Source organism: Oryzias melastigma, linkage group LG24 (assembly GCF_002922805.2).
Source record: "Oryzias melastigma strain HK-1 linkage group LG24, ASM292280v2, whole genome shotgun sequence".
Taxonomy (NCBI): domain Eukaryota; kingdom Metazoa; phylum Chordata; class Actinopteri; order Beloniformes; family Adrianichthyidae; genus Oryzias; species Oryzias melastigma.
The window spans coordinates 13648792-13663955 of NC_050535.1; the positions used below are offsets into that span (position 1 = coordinate 13648792).

At 34.4% G+C, this 15164-nt stretch overlaps 1 protein-coding gene across 1 annotated transcript in view; it reads right to left on the reverse strand.

Moving 5' to 3' along the window:
• Positions 1 to 1461: 1461 nt before the first annotated feature.
• fndc4a (fibronectin type III domain containing 4a) overlaps positions 1462 to 15164 on the reverse strand; it is a gene marked incomplete in the record, with an annotated part of 21404 nt that continues 7701 nt past the window's right edge. The window contains 5 exon segments of the mRNA XM_024291889.2: positions 1462 to 3739; positions 5143 to 5276; positions 8424 to 8513; positions 13147 to 13351; positions 15069 to 15164. Of these exon segments, the coding sequence (XP_024147657.1) occupies positions 3698 to 3739; positions 5143 to 5276; positions 8424 to 8513; positions 13147 to 13351; positions 15069 to 15164 (567 nt within the window).

Here is a 15164-nt window from a genome sequence, read left to right on the forward strand (position 1 = left end):
AATATTCTTTGAATTATGTTCAAAAATTCTTCTGCTGCCTGCAGCTGTTAGATCCACACTTTAATCCATGATGTTTATTTTTCTTCTCGGACGTTTTCGGTGGTCGATTAAAAGCAAGGTCATGTTGTGCGGTTTAAAGATCAGCATCAATTCTGCCCTCTGCTCAATCAAATATTAGATACAACTCACCTGCTGCTCCTTACAGTTTCTGGAAAATCCATCGTTTCCCATCAATAAAATGACCTTTGAGATATTAGACACGTATATAAATAAAACTACTTAAAGTGGAATGTTAACATCTACAGTTTTCACATAAATGCACGCGTGGACTGGTGTAGCTAAGGGCTGTATTTAGGTTTACAGGCAGACCTATTTAAAGCCGGGTCCTGCTGGACTGGATTGATTTGACAGTAGTTCATTGTTAAGAGTTGGTCTTGCACAGCCAGAAGCATCTAAGATAGAATCGGTCTCGTCTCAGGTCAAGCTTGAAAGCAGCTGTCAGGTCTGAGAAATAAGAAGGTGAACTACAAGTTCTGCTCTGCCTGTGTGAGGAGAAATGTTCAGGTTTCTTTGAACGTCTGCATCAACGTTTCTCTGCCCATAAACATATCTAATTTGGGATTTGACTGATTTTTTTTTCATCTAAGGATTTTTTTTTGAGTCAGATAAAAATGCCGTGATCGGATCGGCACGAGACGGTTTAGTAAAACCAAAGTGTTTCTCTTTTGTCCAGCAGGTTTTGAAACAATAAGTTAAAATAAATTTAAAGGGAAAATTAAAAAAATTAGATGAACTGAAAAATGACAAAAAATGCGCTTAAATAATCCAGAACAATTCAAACCAATTCATGTGGGAAAAAAAGAGAAAATGTTAAAACTTGACTGAAAGTTTTATTTCCAGTAGGAGCCAGCTGAGGAAGTGAAATTGATTTTTATTTTTTAATTTTTTAATATAAATAAGCATTCTAAAATACAGTTTTTATTTAGTTTTTTTAATTAACTGTAAGAATAAATGTTTTAGGTAAGTATCTGAATTTGAACCTAAACAGAAAACTCTCTTCCTAACCACCATTGCACAGTTTTCTGCAAGTTTTTTTATGAATTTGTTTGTCAGATTGTTGTTTTTAATTTTATAGGGGAATCTTTTGTGTCCTCTTTTGTTTAGATATGTCAAAAAGTAGTCACATTTTTTGCCCTGGTGTGCACATTTTCACAAAGACGTTAAATTTAATTTATGTGTAAACATTAAGTGTGAGGTGTGATATTCTGAGAGAATTTACTTGAGATTAATTGAAGTATGTTTGTATTAAGTATAATAGACTAAATTGTAATTGCTAGCAGCATTTAAATTGTAAAAAAAAAACAAAAAAAACTTAATTCTATAGTCTATTCTGCATTAACAACTATAGCAACATTACTAAAGATTGTCTGTGTTTTCTTACGTTGTAATGTTTTACATTTCTTTTTTTTTTTTTGGCTGTTTAATTTATTTATTTATTTTTTCAAAATAAGAGTAATTAAAACCCCAGTTAAGTACCTCTGCTGTTTTCTTTTGTAATTTACTAATTTGCTGTCTGCAGCAGAGACCTATATGAGCAGAAACTCCCAAAAACGATGCTTAATCTCATTCCTCTGTTTATTAGTTAAAAAAGGATACATAACATGATATAAATATGATATTATTTTTCTTCATTGTTGTAAATAGCAACTAAAATTTCTTCTTTTAAATGTCTAACTGACTGGCTGCTCAAAGAGATTTAAAACCAGTGGGGCATAAGAAATTCTATGTATTTGCATGTCAAATTTGCATTTTATGGTGTGTTTTGCAACTTAATGAATTTAAATTGAAAGCATAATACATTTTCATGTTTTCAGTCGTTTCATTGCTAAGTAAAAAAAAGGAAAAATCTGGACATTTTCAGCTTCGATTCAAAATACCAAACAATTATATTTATTGATGTTCCTTTTTTTAAATCCCAGAATCTAATTTTCTATTTTCATGACCTTAACCTGACTATAAATCACTCGAACAAGTAATAACAGGGCTTCTGTGACACAGAGACCATAAACAGGGAAAAATGCTTGTAGAGCCCTCTAATTACATTCAATTCTGGATGAGTTATATTCTCAGACACATCTCTGTAATTAAGATTTTTATTGGGGACATTTCAGCATAAAGGTTGAAGAGAAACACCTGATTTAATTTGCCTCCTGAACTTTTGCAGCAGACAGTTACGTCTCATTACTGTTGGCTTATCAAGGATTAATACTGCAGTTAATGTGGAGTCATTTGACTCCTGCTCACCTGTAGTGGTCACCTTTAAAAGTATTTTTTTTATTTTTTAGTGAAAACATGTAGTAATAGTTAAATAATGTTTGCCAGGAAAAGCTACAGAGTTCTTAACCCTGCTTGAAAATGAGGATCTTAGTTCGCTTGCAAGTGAACTCTGGGGTGTTTCAGTGAAGTGTGAATTCAGGTGACCTTACAAGAGGACAGAAAAACCAAAGTATAACCCAAAATCAAAGAGTGACCTGAAAGAGGTCATGCTTGGTCCTCACTATACTGCCCCCAAATTAACAGCTTTTTAAACTGTGTAATGTTTCTAGGTACTCTTGTCCACTCCTAAGAGTGCAGTGTGAAAGCAATCCGAACAAAATGTATCGCTGTGTTGAACATTTCACGTGTGAATTAGCATTTTAAAGTTAAACCCTTCCACTCAAATAATCTTTTAAAAACCTTTTTTACTTTTATGGAACATTTACTAGTTAATTGTACCATGCATTTGCTCTAAAATGACAACAAAGAGAACAAAATGCAGTTTTTAAAAAGATGATCAACTAAATGTACTTCTGTATTCTGTTAGTTTATTTATCCGGTGTTGGGCTTAAATGTACAAGGAACAACAAATACTATCCTACACGCAAAAACTCTGCATGCAGCTTTGTTTAAGAAATGATTCAAATGTTATTTATATATATGAAAGAAACAATTCTACAGAAAATGTAGCATTGGAAAAACCATGGTAAATATAGTTTTTACAGATGTTTTTTTCAGACATTTTAGTTACTCTCCTCATAAACAAACGTCTCTCTGCAGTCAATAAGACAATAATACTGAACAAGCAGTAAATAAACACTGTACTCCTCTAAAACAAGTGAATTTGAATCTAACAGCACATGCCATTATATAAAAATACACAGCTTTTTTTTCTTTTTTTTAAAGTCACAACAGGCGTCCCAGAGATGATAAGTTATATTGTGTCGTATTGCGATAATACACCAAGCACCTGGCAAAGACATCAGTGTTGAAGTGTACCATGGGCTAACATCATTTATGACACAAGATTAGCAGTCTCTCTAGCACTTGATTTAATCCTTTGATTTTTGGCATTTTGGAGTTGTGTCCTGGTTTGGAGTTTGTCCTCCTGGGCAGGGTTCACTGTGAATTGAAGCAGTAATTTTCTGTGTTGACTGATTAATTATCACAACTCAACCAGCTGGAATGAAAGAGTCAATCATGTGAGATTGTGTCACTGTATAGGCTTGATGATACTTCGAGTAATTGATACGTTTTTCTCACAGTTTTTTTTTCTTTAATCCCCAAACAGATTTCTTTTTCCTTCTTCTGGATCAACGATCAGAGTTGTGAGTGGTATCAACGGTTAAAGATGGAGAAGTTCCCATTAAGCTTCGTGTTCTCAAACCTCTATGATGTTGATTGATGGCACAGATGGATGAAACTGAAAAAGAGAAAAATATACATATTTAGTTTAAATCAAATATTTAAGAAATAGGATATAAAACATAAAATGAGTCTTGTGTGTCTAAAATGTTTTCCTATAGCTCTTTTATACCAACATTTCTTTCTACCTTTTTACAGGGGCAGACTTATTATTAGGCAAAGGTGGGCAAATGCCCGGCCCCCAACACTTTGGGGCCCCCAAGTTGAACACCTATTATAAATGTAAATAATATTTTACATGTCAGTATCAGCATTTAAAGTCTAACTCCAATCATTCTTTGATCTTCTGTAAGTGTTTCCAGTGGTACTTTAGTTATGATTATCATGTTTTAAGTCAAAACAAAAAATATGTTTCGTTTTCAGGATGTAGTTTCTGCAAACGAGACTGTGCGGAATAAGCGTGCCCACATTTCCCATCATCCCTTTATTTACACTCTTTCCTGCTAGCTTATAGCCTCTCACAACGAGATCTGAACATTAGCAGTGCAACAACAATAGCGAAACAAAGTTTGAGCCAGAGGAAAGCCAAGAGGTACATGGATCGCTAGCTGGTCGCTGGGGCAACCTTAGCATATTTTCTTAGTCACAAATAAGCAATTTTTTTAACAGCATTTTTTTTCGTCTGCTCCTGATTCACAACAATTTCTTTATGCACATCATGAGAAAAATGAAATGTGGTTTTAAATGCTTGTCAAAACATTTGGATTCTTGACATTGATGCCCAAGTAGGTATTTAAAATATATATATTTGTACAACTGGTGTAGGGCAAGGCAAGTTTATTTTCATGTAAAGATACAAAAAATTAAAAGAAATAATAAAAGTAGTTGTGTGATAATTAAAATAGGATTAAAACAGAGTAAAAATAACTTAATTTAAAACAAACATAGATAAACAGTGCAGATGTATTACAGTAGATATAGTTGATGAAACAGTTGTTTGCCTAATATTTATGATTTTGTCCCTAGAGAATTTGGCAAAGTCATTGCAGGCTTTGGTAGAGTAAAGTTCTGGTGCCGCTGACACAGGGGATTGTTAGAGTATTTGGTAATGATGTCAGAAAAATAGGACTTCCTTACATTGCTCAGTTGTAAATTATAAAAGGGAAGTTTCCTTTTTTAAATGTTGTAGTCAACCTGCAGTTTAGTCTTTCTCCATCGGCGTTCAGATTTTCGATATTTTCTTTTCCCATTCTTTTCAAAAGTTAAATTTATTCATGGAGACCAGATATCACCGTTACCTTACTAACTATTGATATTTGATATATTGGCATTAAAACTATTGATATGTTCATTGACTGAAAATGTTTCCATGATGGATGATACACTCAGGAGCTAATTTAAGGAGGGATGGAATGCACAGATGGAAAAAAAGAGGAATATTTTTAAAGTTCAGAGGCTCACCTTGCTCCTCAGCAGACCTCCGCTGTGATGCTCCGGCGTGCTCCTCTCCGAAGAGGGTTTGACTTTCTCTTTATTGTTGCTGGAGTCATTATCCTTTATGATATCATACTGCCGGCAGAACAGGGCAATAACCGCTGCCGGGGGGATGTTTGAAACACACAACAGACAGGAACACGGTCATGAGCAGCAACACAACTTCCTGTGAGCGAACAAACCCAAATGCCATGTGTGTAATAGAGTTTTGTTCCCTGGGGAGATGGTTGGCCGTGCCTTTTTCTGAAAGCTAGAAGCAGTTTTATTGTTGCATTTTGCAGGATGCAGTTCAGCATCCAGTCTGAATCCGTCTGTTAATTCACAATCAGCTGTCTGTGATCGATTGTTTTAAACTCACTCGTCTCTTCTCACTGCCTTTCAATTATTATCTGAGCTCATAACCTCTTCACTCTCTATGGTTAATTGTTTGCTTAAACAGGTTTTAATGTTATTTATATCTATATGATAATGCTAGGTTGCTTTATGATAAACATGATTTATCAATGAACAGATTGATTGACTGATTAGTCTGTTTATGACTGAATTTTAATGACAATCTGTCATTAGTTATTCAAAAGTGGATGTGCAGCTCTGATTATTAGAGCGGTGGAGGCTTTCATTGAACTGACATTATCATTTCTGCCACTGATGGCTAATTAACTGAGATCTATTGAGGGTCCATAAACTCTTTTCTGCTTGAATCCAGCTGCATCTCAAAAAAACATACTTATTCTGTCATACTTTAGTGCTGTACTATAAAAAAGGTTGGTTTTCTATTTGATTCACAGACAAAGAATATGGTAATAAAGTATTAATATACGTTTTCAATAAAAGGATTTTGGTAAATGTTGTGAAAAATTGGATTATTTTCTACACTGTCATACATTTTATGAATAGACGTAAATTATGACAGATTTACATTTGCGAGCACTCCTCTACTTTATTTCACTGCTGCTTTGCTTTACTACGCATCTGCTAAATGTCTTTTAGTATTTTTTTTTTTTTATCTGCTTTATTGATTATGTAATTGTGCTTTAAATGTTATTTGATGCCGCTGTACACATTTCTACCTGATGCAACAAAATGAAAAGCTCCGATCGATATAGATATTTCACAGAAAATCAGCTTCGTACCAATACTCCAGGGACAAGACGGGATTTGAACCCATCAAAAAGTTTTCTTGATTATAATTGATTGCTCGGATGTTCGGTTTTAATCTGGTTTAGGAGTGCCGGCTGATCAAAAACGACTTAATTAAAATTACACAGCCAGCAAAGTGAAGATGCTGTAATGTTTTAGCAAGGCATTTTATTTAATAAACAGTGTATTATATCAGACACCCTATATTATATTAGTAAGCATGAACATAAACAGTTAGGAAAGCAAATCTGCAAGAATGAAAATACGTTTAGTTTATGTTTGGTTGTAACTTGCCTCGTATCCCTAAATTTTTAGTGTACAAGCTAATTTAAACATGTAATGTGTTTTTTTAAAGTAGTGTCGTAGCTTTACACATAATTTATTTGAGCAAATTTGTTTAGAAATTTCAAGTGAAAACAACCTTAAGTCAGTCAACAACTAAAAAAATACTGAATTTGATTTTACCATACATAATATTACAAATATTACCCCACCTTTTTGTGTAAAAAATACTTTGTACTTTGTAAAATATGTTGTTTGGTTATTCAATTAGATATACATTAAACATGAGCTTGTCCCATCCTCGAGAATCAAAAAGCAAAAAAAAAAAAATTAATTTCATTTTTTAAAAGCAGGTTTTTTTTAATGTAATCATGTTTTATATTCATGTTAATAAATCTATGGGCTTTTTCCTCAGTTATTTTGTTGATGAATATATTTCGTGGTCAATAATGTACAAAAATCTAAAGCATTTGAGTTATTTTTTGTAAAAAACATTTAAATAACATTTTGGACAATAAGTGTTTTTTAATTTAAGAGTTTTTGATTTAATGAGTAAAAGATTCCAAAAAAAAAAAATCATAGTTGACACCACTTTGCTGCATAAAGCCAAATGCTACTGTAATAAATTACTTTTGTGTAGTGAGGTATACCCAACACTAATCAAATTTCTCTTTAAGATTCTACTCCACTAAATAATCTGACATATAATTACATTATTTCATATTTTTATAGTATTTTTAAATATTGAATCCATCTAACATCACAAAATACAAATTTCTTCATATTCTGAGACATTATTGCATCAAACCAATAATCCGATTATTTTCTTGTTCAGCTCTTTGTGGATGATGCAGACGGAGGCAACAAACGACGTGGAATGAATAAAGTTAAGCTGCAAGTGTGTCATCCGTAGTACATATGCTGCCCGTCTCTCTCATTCCCAGGTTTTTACAGCCTCAGCGTGACTTCCCTTCATTATCATTTAACATCTGGCTCTGGTGGGAGGTAAGCTCTGCTCCAGGCAGCCGGAGAATCCTCTTGTCATACTTCAACACTTCATTTATCACAGCAAAGACAGAGCGGGAAGTCATGGATGCAAATGTCCAAAAGACAGGAAGAGGTAATGTTGATCTTAGTCTGCTCAGGGGGAAAGCTGCAGGGGGGCAAGAGGGGACCAGCAAATAGCTTTGCCCCTCACTTGTACCCCAAATTTGGAGTTAATATTAGTATAATTATTGACAAAAATAAATATATATATATATATCAATACAAATTTCTTTAAGCAAAAATAACCCAAATTATATTCTTAGTACCGGTAGTATTGCATATTAAAAACAATAATCAAGTTGTTTGAAATACATATTTTTTTATCCTTTAATTGCCTATAAAATGTTCTGTCTTTGCTGAAAAATAATAAACTGTAGTGATTTTTTTAATTAAATTACTTATATTTGTATTGCTTACTTTACAGTCTTTCATGGCATTTAGCAATTTTTAAACAAAATAGGAAACTAATTTGTGTGACCCAGAATCTGCCTTAAAAAATTAGACAAAGGAGGCTTCATTTCTTAAAAACATTTAAAAAAAAACTGAAACTACTTAAAGCAGCTAAGACATTAGATCAGTTTAAATTGACTACAATCTCTTTTGACAAAAAAATTAGGTTAGAAATTGCTCATTTTGAATAACATAGATCAAATTTGAGTAGAGATAAAAGGATTAGGTAAATGCAAAGACAAAGCAGTTAGTTTCAGAAAAATGTGCACAATTAAAAATAATTGGGGGAATAAAAACTCTTAGCTCATTTTGTTGCTTTAGAAACTCACCTGCCCACATGAGGAGGACCACCACGATGATGATCATTTCTCCGGTCTGCAGATGTCGAGACTTGTCCAGGCCTTGCACTGTGGGGTCATCTGTAAAAGAGAGTAGAATTTGAAGAGAACCTTTAGTACAATGTCAAAAAGGACGATCTACTTCGGTTTCACGTATTCTGAGTTGTTACAGAATACAGAGATTGGTTCTCTGCATTCTTGATGGTTCACCGACCCCGTTCTCCACCTGGAGCAAGAACGATCTGGTCTGCAACCACTATCAGTGTCTAGACTCTAGAGTTTATTCATCAATGATCTGAGTTTATCCCAAACACGCAAAACGTTATCTGTTCAGAGAATAAAGTGTACAGATTTATTTAATTCACATCATTCTGTATCATAAATAAAACTTTACTCCAAGATTTCTCCTGATTTAAATCCTTCCCTCATCCTTTGACTAAATTCCAAATCCCTCCCTTGACACAATTTGTGGATAAAGAACCTGAAACTGCACACCTCCTGCCAGAAAAGGACTCTATTATTTAAGCTAACCGCTATTAGCAGCACAAGTTGTCCTGTATATCAGAGCTGTGAAAATTAATCTGCTTTTAAGTGCATTGACTGAGAGATATTTCTGAAGTATCTCAGCTGGATGGAACATTTCCAGAGCACCACTTTTCCTGATTGCCATCTTTCTTCAATGAAACCTGGCTGAGAAATGTACTTTTGGTTGACTTTTTACAAAAGCTGAGCTGCATCAGTCACTATAGAAAAATATAGGACGGATAAAGGTAAAAGTTCCATCATAAGAAAACTTATTTGATGGAGATGTTGGCTTGACAGCTTATGGTGTATGCTAGCATGGCTGTGTAGGTGTGTCAAAAAGAAAATCTGATTAATTGTTTTTATTCTTTGACTTTCACAAATAAAGTTCCATCAAATGGTGTTCCTTTTAGGGGTATTATTCAGATAAATCCAACAGTTTTGTTATTGCATGTTTGTTAACACTTTAAGGACTCACTCCAATTACAATCGTACTTTCTGTGATTTTTAACAGACTCTTCCAGCTTGTTTTTTTCATAATGGAGGACATGTTCATTCATTCATTCATTTTCTTGACCGCTTTGTAGCTTTCGGGGTCGCGGGGGTGCTGGAGCCTAACCCGTCTACTGATGGGCAAAGGCGGGGTTCACATGTGGAGGACATGTGTAAAAGATTTTAAGATTAAATCAGCATTTAGAGAATTTCCCCATTGTGTGAGTAATAAAGGATTACTGTATTCTAGATAGCTATAAAATCGCTCACTGTTTTTTTGCTATGCTAACTTTAGCTTTAGCTTTAGTGTGTGAGGTGCTGTTCGCCTGTAGGAGAGTGCAAACTAAGGCCTGATGGGAAAATTAGCAGAGCTAAAGTCTGGGCTAACAGCCCACAATCCAGATGAGCACTTCTGATGAACTCCTGCAGAAAACATGTCTTCAAAAATAATACAGGCTGCTAAAAACTGCATCATCATCATAAAAAAACCCACTGGGAATGATTTACAGTAATATTCCCACAGGACCTGAACACATCTCACTCTTTCCCCCTCAGATTTCCGTACTGTTGCTCCTTCAGTGCATTAAAGAGTTTGTTTAGATAATGACCTAACCTTCCATCTGCACACCGCCAGTCCCCTGATGCTGATTGGACTGTGAACTGTGTCAGGAAACTGTGAGAGCAATGCTTTACAGCCATGCTCCATTTGAGCTATTCTTTCTTTTTTTAAATCTTTTTTGAAGCCTTTTGCCTCTATAAAACATTTACAGTTTTTTTTTTAATAAAGGGGAAAGTTGAATAAATCCATAAAAAGAATTAAATTAGCTACAGTCTATATAGTTGTATTTTAAATTAATAGCAAACTGTTTCAGAGGAAGCTGAAAGTTAGATATCTGGGTTTTAACTTTAATTAGCAGATGTTACAGCTAAGGCAATATGTATACATTTTTGTACTTTTGGAGTTTTTTTTGTCTTTCCTTTTTTTCTTATCTTTGTTTGCAGATTGTTGCCTTAATTGTCTAGAGCACCTGATGGGACGGTGACCTCCAGCTCAGCATTTATCATGTGTTGGGCAGCAGGGCTTTACTCTGTTTCTTGTTCCATACAGGCATTTGATCCTATTTTATTTATTTATTTTTGTGCAAACAGTTTTCATTTTTCTGTAACATAAATCGGAGCTTATTTTCAGCCTTGGTTTGTTGCGAGAATTTGTACATTTTGTTTGTTTTTTTTCTTTCTTTACCTTCATGTTACATTCTTTTAACTCTTGTAACATGAATTGGGGGCTTGTCCGGGATTAATTGGTTTTTGTGACAGGTTTGGTAGCCAGCTGTCTTTGTCATTTAATACATGGCTTTGAGGTTTGCTTATTTTTTTGCATAAATGCATAAACACTTTTATAACTATTGAAGCTGCATTTAAAAGATGCTCAAAAAAATGCACGACCTAATTCCCTATCTCACCAGCCAAGTTAGATAAATTGTGTCACTTAATAAAGCAAGAAAATACATGTATTCACAAGAGATAATTACAACAGGTAACATTTGTTCTACAGTATTTCTGCTGCCAACATAAAGAAAAAAAAGTCCCTTGATTAGACTTTTAACTGGGGCACAAACAGAAGGCAGAACTGACATCAAATTAATACGTAAAGCAAACTCCATCCTAGAAAATGGGCGGGTTTTCTGACCTACATAGAAAGCTTAATACATTCTCACTGCTGCTGCATCTTAAATCCATTTTCTGTATTCTGCTTTTTGGAAACAATCAAAACCCTTCTAGAGAAAAAAAAACATATTCAAGTCTGGGTTTTTTGCTCAGTTAAATGTCAAACATTGATATACTAACAGATAAGGTTCAACATTTTTACATCTTTTTCAAAGAAGATTTCTAACAATAGTTTCACCAAATAAAATGACTGTAAAACATAAACCTTTACTGTTTGATTGGATGATCTATGTCAGAATCTTTCTGCAACAGCACAGTAACCAGCAGATTTAAAAAAAACACACACACATTTGAAGCACTTTATGTAACGGAGAATTTGCTGTTAAAAGAGGAGGAAACTACTGAGAGCAAAACGGCGCCGACTTCCCACCTTTGTGCTGCAGCGAATGCAGCTTGACAGGAGGCTGTGGGCGGAGATCAAAAGCGGAGGTAAAGATGCAGAGGCAGACTGATGGCTCACCAAACGACAGAGCGTCAGACCTCAGGGGCCTCAAACACAGATTGTTTGAGATGTCATTTCAGACACTCAAACTGTATTTATAGCAAGAAATAAATGTTATTTTTTCACTAAAGTGTTTCTTTTAAGATGTTTTCGGGTTTTTTATGTACCTTGGGTGCGAAAAACGTGGGGATAAAACACTTCAGAAAGTACCCAGCCAAAGTTGGTAGAGCTTGCAGGCGCTTGACAGCACGTTCTCGGCAGTGCTTCATTATCAATGTCAGGCCTCTTTAGGAGGATTCAGGAGTCAGAAGAGACTTTAATGCAGAAGCATATAAAGTGTCTGTAATGGTTTGCTTCTGTCTGCACCTTGGGGAGAAGGTCTGTGGTGGAATATGCTTAATTAAAGCACAGCACAGTATTATGTAAGGCAGGGAAAAACATTTTGCTGCAGTACGGAAACTCTATTTCACCAAACTTTCAGGAGTTTTGTAATTTGGGAGCCTTTGACTATAATCAATATATATATATATATATTTTAAATTTGAAGAAGACCAGTTGATAAAAATTCAATAAACTATTTTAAATAAGTGCTACATGACATTGATATGTTAAATTAAAATAGTGTTTTTATTCAGAATTTACCCAACATTATTGCATTGAATTTATTAATTTTTATTTTGAATTTACTCAACACTATTACATAAAGTTACATTTACATTTATTACATTTATATTGTTCATAATGTTGAATTTAAAAAACAATATTGTGTTGGAGTCATTAGTTGTGTTGAGTTTATGAAACACAATTTTGGTCCATTTATTAAAATCCCTTAAGTTAACAAACTTAAGCTTGTTATAGGACTTCAATAAACACAGCCTCAGTTTTTTGATATTGACATTTTTTATTCAAACAAATTTGAGGCCAAAATGAATCAACTGCCAAATGGACCAAACACAATAGTATTTGTATAATATGTTACCCATCCTTGTAAATCCATTACATTTGGCATGCACTTTAATCTTTTTTCATTCTTGCTCAACCTTTGAGTTTTGGGGGGGGGTTATTTCCCTCCTTCTAACATCAATTTCTATGACGACGCGTCTGGCTTTGTTCTCTGCGACGCAGAGACCGGATGTCACAGCCATCTTGAACATTGTTATCTTGTGACTGTGTCAGACATTATTGTTGTCTCTCAGACCGCGATGACACAAATTGAGACTATCATGACATGTTTCTTTAAGTTTTAGTCCTTTGAAAATGGAGTTGCAATAGTGTGACTTTGTGTCATCTGAACATTTCAGAGAGTTTTAGCTAAAAAAAAACGTTACTTTAATAAAAGTAAAATATCATATTATTTTTTTTATGAATCAAAATTAACTTCTTGCTCCATTGCTTTGTCACTAGTAATTTGCAACCACCATTTAATAAATGTATCTGGCATCACCTAAAAAGGGAAAATAACACTGAAGAATATTTTTTGCATAATTGGAAATAAAGACAGGCATGAAGGGAGATCCTGGAACCACCCACCTTGGTTGGAACTGTTGGAGGGGAAACGGTCTGTCTTCTTGAGAGTGCGAAAATGCACTTTCTTGCTGGCTTGACTTTCCCCATAAAGACCGATGGACTGGACCTGGATGATGTAATCTGTCTCTTCCTCCAGGTCCCAGAGAACACAGGAGCGACTGGTGGTGTTGACCTCCCGAATGAATCGCTGCATGTGTCCGTCCTGCCTCTGGTTATTGCAGAAGAGATAGAGAGCAGCGAAATAGATTGAACTATTGACTGCTCCCGGCGGGGATCGATATGGAGGGCAATGAGTGATAAGAGGATCACATAGAATACAACATCCATGCAAAAAAGACAATTTTCTTTTCGAAAGGCTTTGCTGCATTCAATTTGTCTGGAACAGAACACAATTTCAACCTCTAAAACCCTAAATTGAAGAAATTATTGTATGTTGGGATAATCTGTTATTGTTCTTTTCATGTGAATATAAAACGACCAACGACCGTAGGTGGTTTTAAACTTAAAACTTTAAAACTTTAACTTTTTAACATAATTATGAAGCAGATATTTAGCATTTCCTGCGATAATACTATTGTTAATGTTGTAAACTGAATTTGACAGCTTAAGAAGCTGGTGATTATAGCTGAAGATGCTGAAATTGATAGCTGAAAACGCTGAAGCTAATAGCTAGCTAAAATATTTGCTAAATGGCAAATTAGCCTAAAAAAAAAAAAAAGAAAAAAGGGGGAAAAAATACTTAGATTAGCCAAAACAGATAGTATGTTGCTAAAAAGTAGCTAAACTTCAAACTATCCTAAAAAAATAAAAAAAAAGCCTAAATTAGTCAAAACAGCTAGCATGTAGCTAAAAAAATAGCTAAACATCTAAATATCCTAAAAAACTGAAAAAAAAAACTAAATTAGCCAAAACAGCTAGCATGTAGCTGAAATATTAACTAAACTCCAAAATAGGTCATAAAATCTCATTAAATGCCAAAATAGTCTAAAAAGCTAGCAGAATGAAATTTTTTTTAAATTTAAAACCGTAACATTTAACATAATTATGAATAATAAAAAGGCAGGAATATTATACCAGAATAAATCTACCTAAACCTAAAAAAACTTTCAATATTTTACTCTCCATAAAAATACATTTTGTCAATATTATACAAGTTAGAAATAAGAACAAGATAACATCGGATCATTAATAATGAAATAAAATGATCTGGAGGGCCAGGTATAATTACTCGGAGGGCCGGATCCGGCCCCTGTGCCTTAACTTTGACACATGTGATTTAGAAGATTGATTTCTGTCTTGATTATACATTTCCAGTATTTTCTTAAAATTAGGTTTTCTAACCAAAAGCTGTCAGTACTATTTCTAAAAGCCTGTATGCTCCCAGATGTCTTTCTACGTCTTTGATTAATTGCAAATTTTGTAGAAAAATTAAGTCTCGCTTTAGTCCATGATGAATATTGAGACAAATTTGCTCTTAAATGCACTGAAAGTGATTACATAAGCATTCAAATGCAGCTTATGAAGAACCCTGAAGGATGTTTAGTCACACTGAATGAGAGGCCAAGTTAAATGCTCTATAATGGCTCGACTCCCTCGGAGCATAAAGGTAGGACGCTGTCTTGCGTGACGTCATTCAGCTGTTTGACTCAATCCGTTTTTGCACTTTAAGATCTTTTTTGTTTCTAAAAAAGTTCTCCACGCTGCAGCTCTGTTTTATTCTCCACTAATCGACCATGACAGGTGCACCTTTCTCCATATTAAGCAAAGCCTTCAGGAGAATTTCTTATTTAAATGCTTAAGAAATCACAACCCGGCAGAAAAAAACTGCAACAGGGATGCAGATGTACCTTTAGGCGTGCTCACAGGATTTTGTGATTTTTTTTTTATTTTTTTTTTTATGGTTTCTATAAAAGTTTAGGAAATACCTGTTGGGAAATGGAGAAGCCAATAATGATGTCCCCCTCTGGAACCTCCCAGGACACGGTAACAGAGTCGGCTCTCAGGTGCATGACTGACACATT